At 37.3% G+C, this 14,397-nt stretch overlaps 1 protein-coding gene across 1 annotated transcript in view; it reads left to right on the top strand.

The window, feature by feature from the left end:
• RNF4 (ring finger protein 4) overlaps positions 1–13,857 on the top strand; it is a 59,360-nt gene extending 45,503 nt beyond the window's left edge. Inside the window, exons 5-8 of the mRNA XM_043970793.1 lie at positions 2,907–2,916; positions 3,767–3,923; positions 10,102–10,150; positions 10,969–13,857. Of these exons, the coding sequence (XP_043826728.1) occupies positions 2,907–2,916; positions 3,767–3,923; positions 10,102–10,150; positions 10,969–11,118 (366 nt within the window). The 3' untranslated portion in view covers positions 11,119–13,857. The remainder of the gene's footprint in view (positions 1–2,906; positions 2,917–3,766; positions 3,924–10,101; positions 10,151–10,968) is intronic.
• Positions 13,858–14,397: the final 540 nt, after the last annotated feature.

Here is a 14,397-nt window from a genome sequence, read left to right as displayed (position 1 = left end):
TGATTGGACAATATGTATAAAATGTGGTGGATTCTAGGTTTTTGGTATTCTAATATAGATTAAGAGGTTTCAAATCAAAGGATAGGCCAAGACAACATGACTGGACATGCAGTAACTTTGCTTGTGTAATCCCTTGCATTCCAAAATTATTTTGAATAAAATCTGGGGTGAAGAAAGAATATTGGATTTTGAATTAGAAAATGTAGGTTATGGGGCAGCTAGGTGGCGCAGTGGATAGAGCACCGTCTCTGGAGTCAGGAGGACCTAAGTTCAAATCCGGCCTCAGTCACTTGACACTTACTAGCTGTGTGACCCTGGGCAAGTCACTTAAACCCAATTGCCTCACTAAAAAAAAAAAAAGAAAAAGAAAATGTAGGTTCAAATCCCAACTCTACTTACTACTATTTAGTAGCTATGTGATCATGGGCAAGTCACTTATCTTCCAGGGCTTCAGTTTTCTGATCTCTAAAACTAAGGATTTGGAATAGATGACAAACCTCTAAAGTCCTTTTAAACTCTAAATTTTAGCATCCTCTTATAAGAAGATAAATATCTTAAGATGTGAGAGTTCTACTAAAGGAATATCTTATGAAAGTATGGGACATTATTTAATTTCAGGTCCTTTTGTCCTACTGGGCTGCTATGTAAGCTTCCTAAGGGACCACCTCAAATGAGGGACTTCTACTCAGTGGAAATCAGTGCCATTTTACTTTTTTGGTTTTGGTGGGGCAGTGGGGGTTAAGGGACTTGCCCAGGGTCACACAGCTAGTAAGTGTCAAGTGTCTGAGGCCGGATTTGAACTCAGGTCCTCCTGAATCCAGGGCTGGTGCTTTATCCACTGCGCCACCTGGCTGCCCCAATCAATGCCATTTTAAAGCAGAATTTTAAAAATTAAAAACATTCTCATTACAGATAGGTAGTAAATGGCTAACTTGTTCTGCTGCTGTTGCTCTTTCTTAAAAGTATTAAAAGTATTAGGGCCATAGCATTTATAGGATTCGTATGAAGGGAACAGATGTAAAATTTTGACAGAGTTGAAATTGCCAAAAGGTTGCACAAGTAGTCCGTAGCAGAACTAATTCAAACCTACGACTCAAGATTATAAGTTTTGGCCCTCTTCTCCCATTACTGAGTTGTTCTGGGAACCTCCATATTGGGCAAGGGCCCAGACCAGCAGCCCTTCATTCTCTGGAATTCACCACTGTTATCCAGTGCTCTCTTTGCTATACTATGCAGTCTCCTTATTTATGGTGCTTCTTGGTATACATATAGAAAACTAAAGCCATAAGTATTATTTCTTTGTAGTTACTTTCTCTTGTGAATTTAGAACTCTTCCATTGTTTTTCTGTTATTTCTGATCCTCTCCCATTCCTTTATTATTTATTTCTTTATTTTTGGTGGGGCGATTTGGGTTAAGTGACTTGCCCAGGGTCACACAGCTAGTAAGTTGTCAAGTATCTGAGGGTGGATTTGAACTCAGGTCCTCCTGACTCCAGGGCCGGTGCTCTATCCACTGCGCCACCTAGCTGCCCCCTTTATTTTTTCATTTAAAGCCCTCTTGATCAGATTGTTATCTCCAAACATATTTGTCAGTTTTCCTTGCCAGCAATGAATCATTATACTTTCTTTTCTTTTTTTTATGGTGGGGCAATGAGGGCCATGGGTCACACAACTAGTAAGTGTCAAGTGTCTGAGGCCAGATTTAAACTCAGTTCCTCCTGATTCCTGGGCCAGTGTTTTATGCACTGCACCACCTAGCTGCCCCCAAATTGTTATACTTTCTTAACCAGTCATTGTTACCTATACCCTTCACGCAAAAATAAATAATCTTATTCTTTGACTTTCATTTATGTTTCATACTTATACTGGAAAAATCACCTGCATCCCCATAACTTAGCTTTCAGTTAGACACTAAAGTACTTAAAAATCATCTCTAATGGGATGACTCCCAAATTACATATCCAGCTACCATATCTCTCTAACCTCCAGGCATTTATTACCAACTCATTGTTTTAATTTCCACTGGAGTGTTTTTATACCTTTAGGTGTCTCAGTTAAACAGATCATCTGCCCATCTGCTTTCCCAAATAACTAATTTATATGATCACATATATCTTTATTTATAGAGAGTTAGCAAGACCAGAATCTTTGAAAGTTTATATATGACAAATATTAAATCTAAATATGACAAATATTAAATTTTGTCCTTCATGGTTAACGTTTATTGGGTTGATAGTGGTTAAAATAAGTGCTCTGAACTAAATTGAACCAACAATTCGATAAGTGCTTTGTTTTCATTTAGTATTGATTAATATTAGTGATGACTCAATGCACTAAATATTCCAAGCTTTAGCGTTTTTTAAGACCTTTTGTAAGAAATATCTTCATCGAGGTAATGAAGCCATTTGAGAATCTTATGGCTTAGTGCTGGGCTGAGATGAGATAGGGTGCAAGAGCTTTATAAACCTTTGGGCTGCTTTATCATCTTCATCCCCTAAATGTGGTGATTTGTGGACAGCACCCTTTTCCTCCATTGCTGTAATCACAGGTTTTATCTCATAGGATCATAATACAGATCTAAAACTGTAATGGCTCTCAAAGTCAATGAAAACCGATACCCTCATTTTAAGGAAACTGATGCTCAAAGATGATAATCTGCTAAAGATCGCACAGAAAGTGAGCATTGGAGGTGGTATTTGAACTCAAGTCCATTATCTCCATATCCAAGGCCCTTTCCATTATATCACTTCTTCCCTGTTAGTCTCTTAGTTGCTTAGCAAGTAATTTCAGGGAATTTAGAACTTAAGATAATTATCTATGCTATATTTTTATATTTTAAAAATATATAATTATGAATGATTGAAATAAAATTCTAATCACTTTTTTTTTCTTCCTGTTTTTTCAAGTTTGTTGAAGGTAAGTAGCAACATTTCATATTTAATGACATCTTAATAAAAAACCCTTGAATCACAAAGTTTTAGTATTAACAGGGCTTGAAAAGAGAGGATTCCCAGAGGATATAAAAGGAGAGGGTTGATATTAATCTTTTACACAGTCAGTTAACTTTAAGTTTTTTTTTCATATTTGTAAGCCCCTGATGTTAGTTTAAAAATCTGTGGTCTTCTTTCCTTATTGCAGAATCCTTTCTGGAAGTCCCAGAAGCCTAAGAAAGCTTTTGTAACCAACTCAGTGTCACAAATTCAGTCCTGAACCACTGTTAGGTTTCTTTCTTTCTTTTTGGGGGGGCAGGGCAATGAGGGTTAAGTGACTTGCCCAGGGTCACACTGCTAGTAAATGCTGAGTGTCTGAGGCTGAATTTGAACTCGGGTCCTCTTGAATCCAGGGCTGGTGCTTTATCCACTGTACCACCTGGCTGCCCCCCACTGTTAGGTTTCTTCTGGGGTCCTGCTGAAACTCCTTGCTGGGATCTCTGTTTCTTTGATTCCTTTCTAGGCACTAGTAAAAGTCTGTGACTGGCAGGAAATATGGAAAAAGGAGTTTAGTGAGCACTTCTCAGTAGGAGAGGAATGAGGTATCCTGTGCAGCAGTGAGAGAATTTGATAGGTCAGGGAAATGTAGCCTGGGCTTTGTGAAAGAGGGAACCAAAGAAGATATCTGTAGAGAATTTAGGACAGTATCAATGTTTGGTCAAGTGAGATAGTCCCATAAAGATAAATTATCACAGAAACCATTAGCTGGGCTTAATTGATAGAAAGCTTACTAAGTGTTAGGATGGGAGCCTTCACTTTTTAAATTTAAATTTTAGAAAATCGAAGGCAAAGGAGAAACCCTAGGATAAATCGAGGACAGCCTGACAGCTGTGTTTTGAGTAGTGATGATGAAGAAACAAGAGATGATGTGTATGTGACAGAAAATCCATCCAGAGAATCAGTTGTTCTGGAAGAAGAAACATCAAGCATAAGGTATGTAGCTCTGTTATTTTCTTTGGATATGTGATATATAGAAATACATGAAAATACATAAAGTAAACATATATTCTTTTGAAAACTACCAGTTCCTAGGGAACATTATGTTAAGTAAAAGTTTATTGTGTCTAATTTAGTTGATTATATCTTTATCTTAACTAAAGAGAAAGATCTGTTTTATGCTTATTTCCAGGGATATATGAAATATATGCTTTTAGGATCTATGTTTTCATGGTTGTCCATGAATCTCCAGTGTAGATAGCAACACTTTTATACCTTAGTAGATAGTTTTTGTAAACCGCTGTGGCCAAAAAATGGTGGTTAACTTTCTGATACTGAATGTCTCTGCACAAATAGACTGTTTTTTGTTTGTTTTTAGTGATGCAGTTGGGGTTAAGTGACTTGCCCAGGGTCACACAGCTAGCAAGTGTTAAGTGTCTGAGGCTGGATTTGAACTCAGGTCCTCCTGACTCCAGGGCTGGTGCTCTATCCACTGTGCCTCCTAGCTGCCCCTAGACTGTTTTTTTGGACAGCAGTTTGTCATGAGATTTGTGCCTGAATTCTTTCTAGCTTTGTTGGACAAAACTTATTATGCCAGCATAGCTTTTGAAAACACATACAACACCATGATGAGGCAACAGAATAGTACTTTGTAGGATATTTAAAACATGCTTTGGTGAATCTGTGATCTCATTAAGGTTGGAACTCCCTTCGGTGCTGCAGATCACAAACATTCCATGCTTTCTCATCCTGTTGGATTCATCCATGTCCTCCCATAAATCTTCCCTAGGGGGTTTGGTCAAAATACTGGGGCCTTTCCTTTAGGTCTCTTGACTCTGTGTGGGTACGAGTGGAGCATGTGTGCTCCTTCTATTTATTATACTTCTGTCTTGCTTTTTGACCACCCCACTTCTTGTCATATACCTTGATGACATCTTTTCAACTGCTTTTTACATGCAATTCGTAATTGGTCACATACTGCACCTGATCTGTACTCACTGAATAGCCATCCATTACCTTTTGAGTGACCCTCATTTCAAAAAATAGTATAATATTTCAAGATTCACAGACTACATTAACTGGAAGAATACTGATGTTAAAAATGCAGGGTTTTGTTTCAGGGAAAAGTTAATGGCCTTTGAAAATGGCACATGCTTTTTTTTTTTTTTTAAGTGAGGCAATTGGGGTTAAGTGACTTGCCCAGGGTCACACAGCTAGTAAGTGTTAAGTGTCTGAGGCCGGATTTGAACCCAGGTACTCCTGACTCCAGGGCCGGTGCTCTATCCACTGCGCCACCTAGCTGCCCCAGCACATACTTTTTTCAAATACAATCTGGCCTGCTGACTTTCTCCTGTTTAGTTCTGGACTACAGCTTACTGTTCCTCAGTAATGTCTATACAAAGTATATAAGAATGGACCAGCTCCAGATAATTTATTTCTTTTGTAATTCTGGATATTTTATTTTATGCATTTAAAAACATTGTTCTGAGGAATCCATAGACTTTACCAGACTGCCAGAGAGGTCAGTGACACCAGAAAGGTTAAGAATCCCTGGTCTAGACAATTGCTATTCTTCAACTTGGTAGATATAATGAATTTCATTTGAAAGGTTCTGTAGTATTCCAGGGTTTGATGTAATTGCCACATTTTCATTCACATGCAGCCATTTGTCCTCACCATTTTTAGTGAATCTCTATTTGTGTTTTGTTCTGGGCGTCCTGTGACAGTGGCAGCTTCCTTTGGCAAGCATCAGTCTCCCTATTGAATAATCAATTTGAGGGTCTCTGAACCAAGTGGCCTATGTTGTTGGATCTAAGAAATCTTGCATGATTTTGATGCATAGGAGATAATTTGTTAGAAGAAAACCATTTAAATGGCACTTTGCCTTATAAATCAAATGCCCTTTTTTTTTTTTTGGTAGTCTACAGACAATAAGCACAGTTGACTATGTTCATAAAAATTTAATCAACTATAAGATTATTTGTGAAAGCCTACCTGTCTCCACAATCTTCACCAAGGGTTCTTTCTATAAATTATTTTATAAAGATTTTGTAGGGCGGCTAGGTGGTACAGTGGATAGAGCACCGGCCCTGGAGTCAGGAGTACCTGAGTTCAAATCCGACCTCAGACACTTAACACTTAGTAGCTGTGTGACCTTAGGCAAGTCACTTGACCCCAATTGCCTCACTAAAAAAAAAAAAAAATAGAAAAGTAAGTCTAGTAATCATTAGCTGTTGGTATTTCTTTTAATTAACCTCTGTTTAGGAATAACACTGTCCATGTCGTTTTCAGTGTATTTCGTATCCATTACTATTTTAGATGGCTTGAAAATGGATTCCTTATACCTTCAAAACATTTGATGCTACCTTTGTTCTTGATCTGATTTAAGTATTTTTCCATCTTTTCTCTCATGCTATTTCTCCTTCCCTATATCCAACATGGCACAGGACTGTGGTGTTAGAATACTAATTTTTTAGTTTTTTGGATGAGCCAGTTGGGGTTAAGTGACTTGCCTAAGGTCACACAGCTAGTAAGTGTCAAGTGTCTGAGGTCTGATTTGAACTCAGGTCCTCCTGAATCTCAGGCCAGTGCTTTATCCACTGCGCTACCTAGCTGCCCCCTAACATCTTTTTTACAAGTGAGGAAACTGAGGCCCAGAAAATCTCCCTATATTTAACTACTTTTCATTTATTTGTACTTACTTAAATATGTACAGACAGGTCTCCCTTTAATAAACTCACATTATACAAATTCAACTTTTAAGTAAAGAATTCTGAAAAATACTGGCAGGCATTTACAATTGCAGGTTTGGCAGAAGAAGCTAGTAACCAGATTGTAGAATTAGCATAAGAATTGGAGCTAGGAGTGGATGAGCTTGATGTAGAGGATTGAATCTCATAGGGAAGACCTGACAAGTGAAGATCTGATTGAACAGCTAGCTGCACATTTTGTAGAAGAAAGGGAAGCTTTGGAACTAGAGCTTGTTGGAAGTAAAGTACTTACAAATAATCAGACTTGCAGAGGAGCATGGATAAAGGCTTTTTAATGCATTCACTCCCAAGAATGGCACCTTTGAACAAATCCACAGATAAACTCATATTCCTTAAGGTCCCTCCCCTCCTTTCTCCAATTGGATGGGAGGTTCACAGTTTTCCCAGAAGTCTACCTGTGTAACCCATAGTATGTTCTCTCTCCCCATTACATATTCCTTTGTACATCGCATGTTCGGAAAATGGCTGTCAAATCCTGCCCAGAGGTGAAGTTAATATTCATGAACTCATTAGTACTTACTAAGCATGTGCAGAAAGATGTTGGATTTACTAAAGTTTACTTAGCCCACCTCAGCACCAGCAGGATTCAGCTAGGTTTTTGTTTTTCTACTTTAGGGTTTTTTAGGAATGTTTGAGGAGGGTCTGCAATAGAGGCGGCATCGCTGTCCCTCTGAAATAAGTGTGGCATAGTATTCTAAATTCACACACGGTTGAATCCAAAGGTTTTACAACAGAAACAGTTGGCACAGAAACATTTCATCATTTGAGGGGATTTTGTTTCTTGTATTGAAAAGATACATCCACCTTTGAACTTTAAAAGTTCAGAGCCTAGTTGAGGATAATATTGGGTTGTTTTATATCTTCAGATATACGAGAGATAAAAGAGAACCACTGTCCAAACATCTCTTAATAGCTTCATTTAAAGCACTGTACGGCTAGGTGTTTCTCACATACTGTGAGAAACAAGGGCCCTTACCAACAAACTCGACCTGACTCAGGATGTAAGCAGGAAGGCAATTTATTGAACAATCTTGCATGAAGTGGTGACTTTGTGGCCAAGGCACACCTTAGCTACCTGCAGACAGCCTTTTTATACCTTTGCCCAAGTCCAAGAATCTCCCACCCTAATCTCCCATTGGCTGGTTCTTACAGAAGGTAAGCCCACTCAAATTTTCTTTAACATGATCCCCCCTCCTGTTACATACATCTTCATATGTCCCATCTTCAAAAATGGTGGCTGTCTCAGCCCTTGGGGTGTTGGCAGATAATATTCATAAACTGATTAAGTATGCCCAGAAGGGAGTTGAGGTAACTATAAGTCACTTAGCCTAATCTTACTGACAGAAACTGAATCCAGCCAGTTTTTTGTTTTTGCTTACTTTAGGACAGACTTTGCTTCACTGTTTCTGAAATAAGTGACACTGTATTTTCATTTCTCACAATACTGTACACTTATGTTTACTGTACAGTACTGTGCATACTTTATAATTAACTTTACCCTTCATTTCATAATTCTGTTTGTTTGTTTGCTTATCTATTTATTTGTTTGTTTGTTTGTTTGTTTTGGTGGGGCAATGGGGGTTAAGTGACTTGCCCAGGATCACACAGCTAGTAAGTGTCAAGTGTCTGAGGCTGGATTTGAACTCAGGTACTCCTGAATCCAGGGCCGGTGCTTTAACCACTGCGCCACCTAGCTGCCCCAGTTCTGTTTATTATTACGGCACAGTATGTGTATATATATATGCCTGCATTTGACCACATCTTATGACTGTTATATAGGCTAAGTGAAATAGGGGTAGGTAGTGGCCAATACTCATTATGTCAAAAATCCCTTTACTAGAGGTTTGCAGAATTTAGAAGTGAACTGTCTGTGTTTGTCTCCTCCATTTAGAATGTAAATTTTTCATGTATAGAGATCATTTCATTCTTTGTCCTTGTATCCCCAGTATAGTGCCTGGCACATAGTAGATGCTTAATAAATGTTTGTTGATTGATGGTTAATTGTTTTATAATTGGTATATGGGTTTAAAAGGATTGGTAGCTATGAAAGATGATTGTGAGTTTTGCTACTTTGTATTTTAAGAGGTTAAAATGGAAAGGAATTACTTTTATTAGAAGAGGATTTACTCAGCCACATTTCTCAAGACCCTACTGGCACTTATCACATGAGAAAATGTGAATTTATGGTGCTCTTACTAAGAAATTGGCATTAAGCTAATAAAGAGAAGGACATCAGATCAAAAGTGAGTTTTACTTAATAGTATATATAAAGTAAGTAGAGCTTGTTGCTCTTTGTTTTTTAATTGCTCAAGGAGATGCTTTTAATCAACTATCCTTATCCTTTCTTCCTGATGTTAGAATTGAAATTCCTAAAACACCTAATTTGAGTCACCATTTAAAGAAGTGGTCAGTTATATCTTAGAGAAGATATTTTCCATGCTTATGACCTTCTGTCCTTGTCCTCAAACCCCACCCCCACCCTATCCTAGAAAGATCTTGGGAAAACATTTGGGAATGATCAGAAAGATATCTGAGCCACCCGTTTTCATTTATTTTGCCAGGCTCGTTGTTGTTAATCAATGGATTCCCTTTGGGCCTTTCCCTCTTGACTAGGAATCAAAAGGAGACTTAAAATCTTTCAGGGTTTGGTGGGGGGGGGGGGGAGATGAGTATAATCTGTAAATTAAGTGATGAAGGATTTGCTCTGTCCATACTTACATGAAAAGAAGTTGCATAATATAAAAAGAGAAATTGTGTGCAAATATCTCTTCCAAATCTACAGGTGGGATCTCTGTGGTAGGGCATCTAGTCCTACCCTTTCATTTTATGGAGGAGAAAACAGGAAGAAGAGTATTAGCTTCTTGCATTCTATAAGTCTGTTTTCTCCATTTTAAATTACAAGACAGATTTTCTGCTTGGGGGCTTAAGTGAAATATTTATTTCCCATACGGAACAAATCTTCAGATTGTAATGTGACCAAATAGTGGGTAGTTTGCATTGTATTAGATCCTATGTTCAGCCAAGATGGGATGTGGATAACTTGTAATTAAAGAAAAAAGCCATGAATAATTAAAATTTGATTAAAGCCTAAATGAATTTTCTTATTTCTCTTCCTTATTACTGTTTCACTAATACTTCCCATGGAGGAAACTTTTCTGTGGGTTGAAGGAATTCTTTATAGAGGAAGAGAAAGAAAATATACTTTAAAAATTTTCTATAGACATATAATACATAGTTTTTATATTTACATACACTATGTAAGGCATTTTATAAACTTTAAAGCACTATACAATTCTATAGCTATTATATCATCTTGGGGGAATTGGTTATTTAAGGTGTCAACTACCAAATAATGAGACTTTTTCCTTTTGTTGTAAAACTGATCCAAATCATTGTGTTTTTAGGCCTTCTGGTACTGTTAGTTGTCCAATTTGCATGGATGGATACTCAGAGGTAAGAAAACTACAGCTTGTCATTTAATAAGTTTTCCCCCAAAAAAAATGCTTCAGCAAAAGAATTAGATTAGAGGGGAGGTTTTCCTTTAGAAATGAAATTACTCACTCAGTTTAATCTGATCCTGAGACACCTGGAACTATCATAAAGCAAAATTAAATTACTGTCTGCCCAACTGGCAAGGACTCTTATTGAAAAAATAGTATTTGGTGTCCTTTATTTAAACTCAATTTCCTAGTTATATTTTAACTATGTATTCTGTACTTGGTACCTGGTACAGAAGATTGAGGAGTTTAAGGAAATCCTTTTGTATTGGCCTTTTGTAGAAACAGTGACTGTTTCATACAGCTTTGCTAGAAAAATTTCAGTTTAGGATTGATTATGTCAGCTCTACTGTTACACTGTAAGAGAAGGATGGCACCTTTGCTGAAGAGCCCTCTTTTGGACCAGCCAAACTAGGGCAAACCTTAAGACTATGGTTGTTATTGGCCCTTTTACTCCAAAGGGTCCCATTATGGATATTTTCAAAGACTGAAAATGGTGCAAGGAAGGGTGTCCTTGACCATAATTTAGTCCTATTCCATTATTTTATAGGTGGGGAAGCTGAGACACAGAAGAAGAGACTTGTTACTAGAATTTGTGTCTCTTGAACCTAGAACTACAGGTCCTAGTGGTTAGTTATCAGTAACAAAACTGTTGCCCTGTTGTTTAGCTAATTACCACTAGCATATAAAATTGAGAATGTTTTTAAGTATAGAGAACATTGCTGTCTTGTAGAGACCTAGCTTCATGAATGTATCTGTTTGCTATTTTTCTAGATTTTGCAAAGTGGACGACTTATAGTCTCTACAAAATGTGGTCACGTCTTCTGTAGCCAATGCCTCCGTGATGCCCTTAGAAATGCTAGCTCCTGCCCAACTTGCCGGAAAAAGCTGAACCAGAAACAGTATCATCCAATATATATATGATATGTACTATGTTTCTCAGGACAGCTTTATGTGGATTGCTGTGAAAATGTCCTGAGGTTGTCAACATACTTGACAGTAAGGAGAACTGATTTTAAAAATGATTACCTGGGGTGTTTGTAAGCAGATTTTATGGTCCAAACTTAAATGTCATAAACCTAGCTTTTTGTTTTCTCACATTTGATAAGGTTGGGCTGAATTTCTGAGGGTCTGTGAAGGTTAGCTGAGCCACATGTCTTCTCTCAACAAAGCCCCTGTATTTTGACACATCTTCTCTGAACCAATAGGGTTTGTGAGCTCTTGGGTTTCAAAGTCATCTTAATCAAGTAATTATATCTAATAAGCCTAAAAGAATGGAAGGTAAGATATTGGCATGGATGAGTAGACTCTTCTCATTTGTAAGGTGCATAAGTGGGCAGGGTGGTTGAGTACTGTTCCCAGTAGGCCCATCATTTTCACATGCCAAGCTTGGTGTAAAAAGCCTATTTTTGATTCACAGCCTAGCAGAATGAAGGGCATAATGACAGGCCATGGACCTTCTTACCCAGGGAAAAAGACTACTCTGATGTATTGAAGAAATAGCAGAGCTGCCAAAAATAAAGCTCCCCAGGTATAGCTGCTGGGTCTTCTCCACCAGCACCCTTAAATATAGAACAGTGGCTCTAGGTCTCTCTGGAACCTGGAAGCAAACTCACTGGAGGCGTTTTATTTTTATTATTATTAATTGTTATTATAAAAATTATTGGCAAGGCCCAGATTTTCCAAACTTCACTTGATCATTAGGCATGTGTTTTTACTTCAGAGACTCATATCATACTCTTTATTTTAATTGGTGCCCATTGTCCACCTCCCCTCTTCCCTCCCTTTACCTAATTGAGTTATCAGCAGTTGGTGAGCAGAGAATTGTTTCATGAAGTTGAATGCCCAATTATAGAACTCATACTTCAAATCACACCCTCCCATCAGACATGTTTTCATCTAGCCATCTCAGCCATTTATCATTAGTAGAGATCTTGTGTCAGACCTTTAGAGGAGTTTATTCCATTTAGCATTTTAAGTTTAGTGGAATCTAAAAGGGTGAACAATCTAGTCTCTGACTAATGATGTTATAAATTTTCTTTGCGTGTACGCGCATGTGCGCGCACGCGCACACACACACACACACACACACACACTCTAAACCATATCCTAAGTGAGATTGCTGACTAGGTTCCCTCTTTCTTAAAGATTCAACTTTGTAACTAAACTCGTTGCTTTTGAAATTCTAATTTAATTGGGGCAGAAGTTTGTTCAGACTTTCACATTCCTCTGGAAGGCTGGATATTGACAGTGGCAAGAATGCCTCTTTCTGCCACATGTCTATCTGCTGTACATATTCTCAGGAATGTTGATTATGCTCTAGTGTTATACATTTGCCCCAAAGATACAGATATGGGGCATAAAAAAGGCTTACTTTTTGTATTGTAATAAAAACCATTTTGTGTTATTCTCCTTGTCCCTTGGTTGTCTGTTCATCAAGGGGTGGAAGTAGTTTGTGACATTACTTAGCTGCTTGGGGGCAAATCAGTTCTCTGCAACTTCAGTGCAAGTCATCTCTGCCTGTTTGTTGTTAATGATATCCAATACTATTTTATTGATTTTTTTTTTCACCCCCCATTTTGTGGTGGGAATTAATTTTTTGAATCTGTGTCTAGTTGGGATGAACTTTGTTTTAAGAAACTTTTGGTGTATGTATTTTTTCATCATCCACGATACCTTTTCTTCTGATGGTCCATGCCTGTTGAATTGATGCAGTCTTGCCTCCACACAAACCATGATTCTTGCCCACTGAAAAACTCTGGATTTTATCCTTTGTTTCTTTTTACCTGGAGAAAGCTGGTAAATTTTACTCTGTGCTTTGGAATTGCTTGTTCTTCACATCAGTAAAGGGTTCTTAAAATCTTGTATTCTTTTTCCATACCCTCTTAGAATTACTTAAAACAAAATAAAGTTTTGTTAAGGCTGTTTAGAAAAAAGATTATGAAGGGGGCAGTTCTAGCTTTGCTACTGATAACCAATCTTAAGTTTGATCAAACAAATTATTGTATAAAACTTAATTTAAAATGAGCATTTTCCCCCTTGCTACAGGAAGAAAAAGTGGTAGTTGCATTAGCAATCCTGACTTTTAGAAATTATATTAAATATCTTTTTAGTTAGAGTATATGTCATATTTTTATCCATCAAGTCAAGAATAGGAGTGTATTAAATATTAATTTGGGCTGATATGTGTATAGCTTTCCTGTGCTAGCTTTAGTTTTGAATGATATTTTTAATTAAGTTTGTATTTCCAGGTAAATATTTATTTTTTGTCCTGTATCAACTGTACTGATGCGTAAGATCCTTTTAAAAAAAAGCCTACAGAATACACAGCAGGTTCTTTGGCTGTTTTGTTTTGTGACTCTTGAAAAATTATACCTGCCCGATTCTAAGCTATCAATCACAAATGTTATTGTATTATTTCATTGTAAATCTAAATTGAAATGGTAATGTTTAGTTGTAGTTACTTAGTGTAGCACATATAGTTTTCCAGAACTGCAAAATATAAACAGGCTGATTATGTAAAATTCATACTTTTACTTTATTTGTGTATATAGTTCATTTTTTTGTTGTTATTTAAATTGTATCCATGTCCATGTGTCAGGTCTGTTTTGAACTTCAGCTAAATGGTTGTTAATTAAGATGAAAATAAACCCATTAATTTGATATACAGTGTGTACTCTTTATTTTGGCTTCTACATTAATTTTTTTTTACCTGACTGGTGTAGTCTCAGTTTCCTGTTTGGGGTCTGTCATTGAGCAGTAACCCAGTTTTGTCCTGCCTTTTACTCTACTTCCTCCTTTCTGCCCTTAGAAATCCCCTCTTCCTTTAAGCAGCTTCCATGATTGATGCCCTGTCCATCCATCCCCAAGCTAAAAATGACTTCTTCTCTTTTCCTAGAGCACTCTGGACTTATCCTTTGCCTCCATCACATTTTGCTGTGAATCATGTATATTTCTGTATACTTTCATTATATTTATAGCACAAGGGAGCCGAGAAGTAAAAACAGACCACTTCATTTATATATCATGAGTGCTGATTGTGATCAAATTCCTATTTCTCTACCCTCTTTTTTGTAAAGGGGGAGGCAAAAAGAAAAGTCTGAAGTGATGATAAAGGGGAAAAAACATGATTATTTAAGACCAAGGACCAACCAACTCCAGCTCACAGTTTAGAGACCATTTGCTGCTAAGTGGTAAGGAAGA

This window comes from Dromiciops gliroides, chromosome 6 (assembly GCF_019393635.1).
Source record: "Dromiciops gliroides isolate mDroGli1 chromosome 6, mDroGli1.pri, whole genome shotgun sequence".
Taxonomy (NCBI): domain Eukaryota; kingdom Metazoa; phylum Chordata; class Mammalia; order Microbiotheria; family Microbiotheriidae; genus Dromiciops; species Dromiciops gliroides.
The sequence above is the reverse complement of the archived record's forward strand: the minus strand, read 5'-3'. Positions and strand labels throughout refer to the sequence as shown.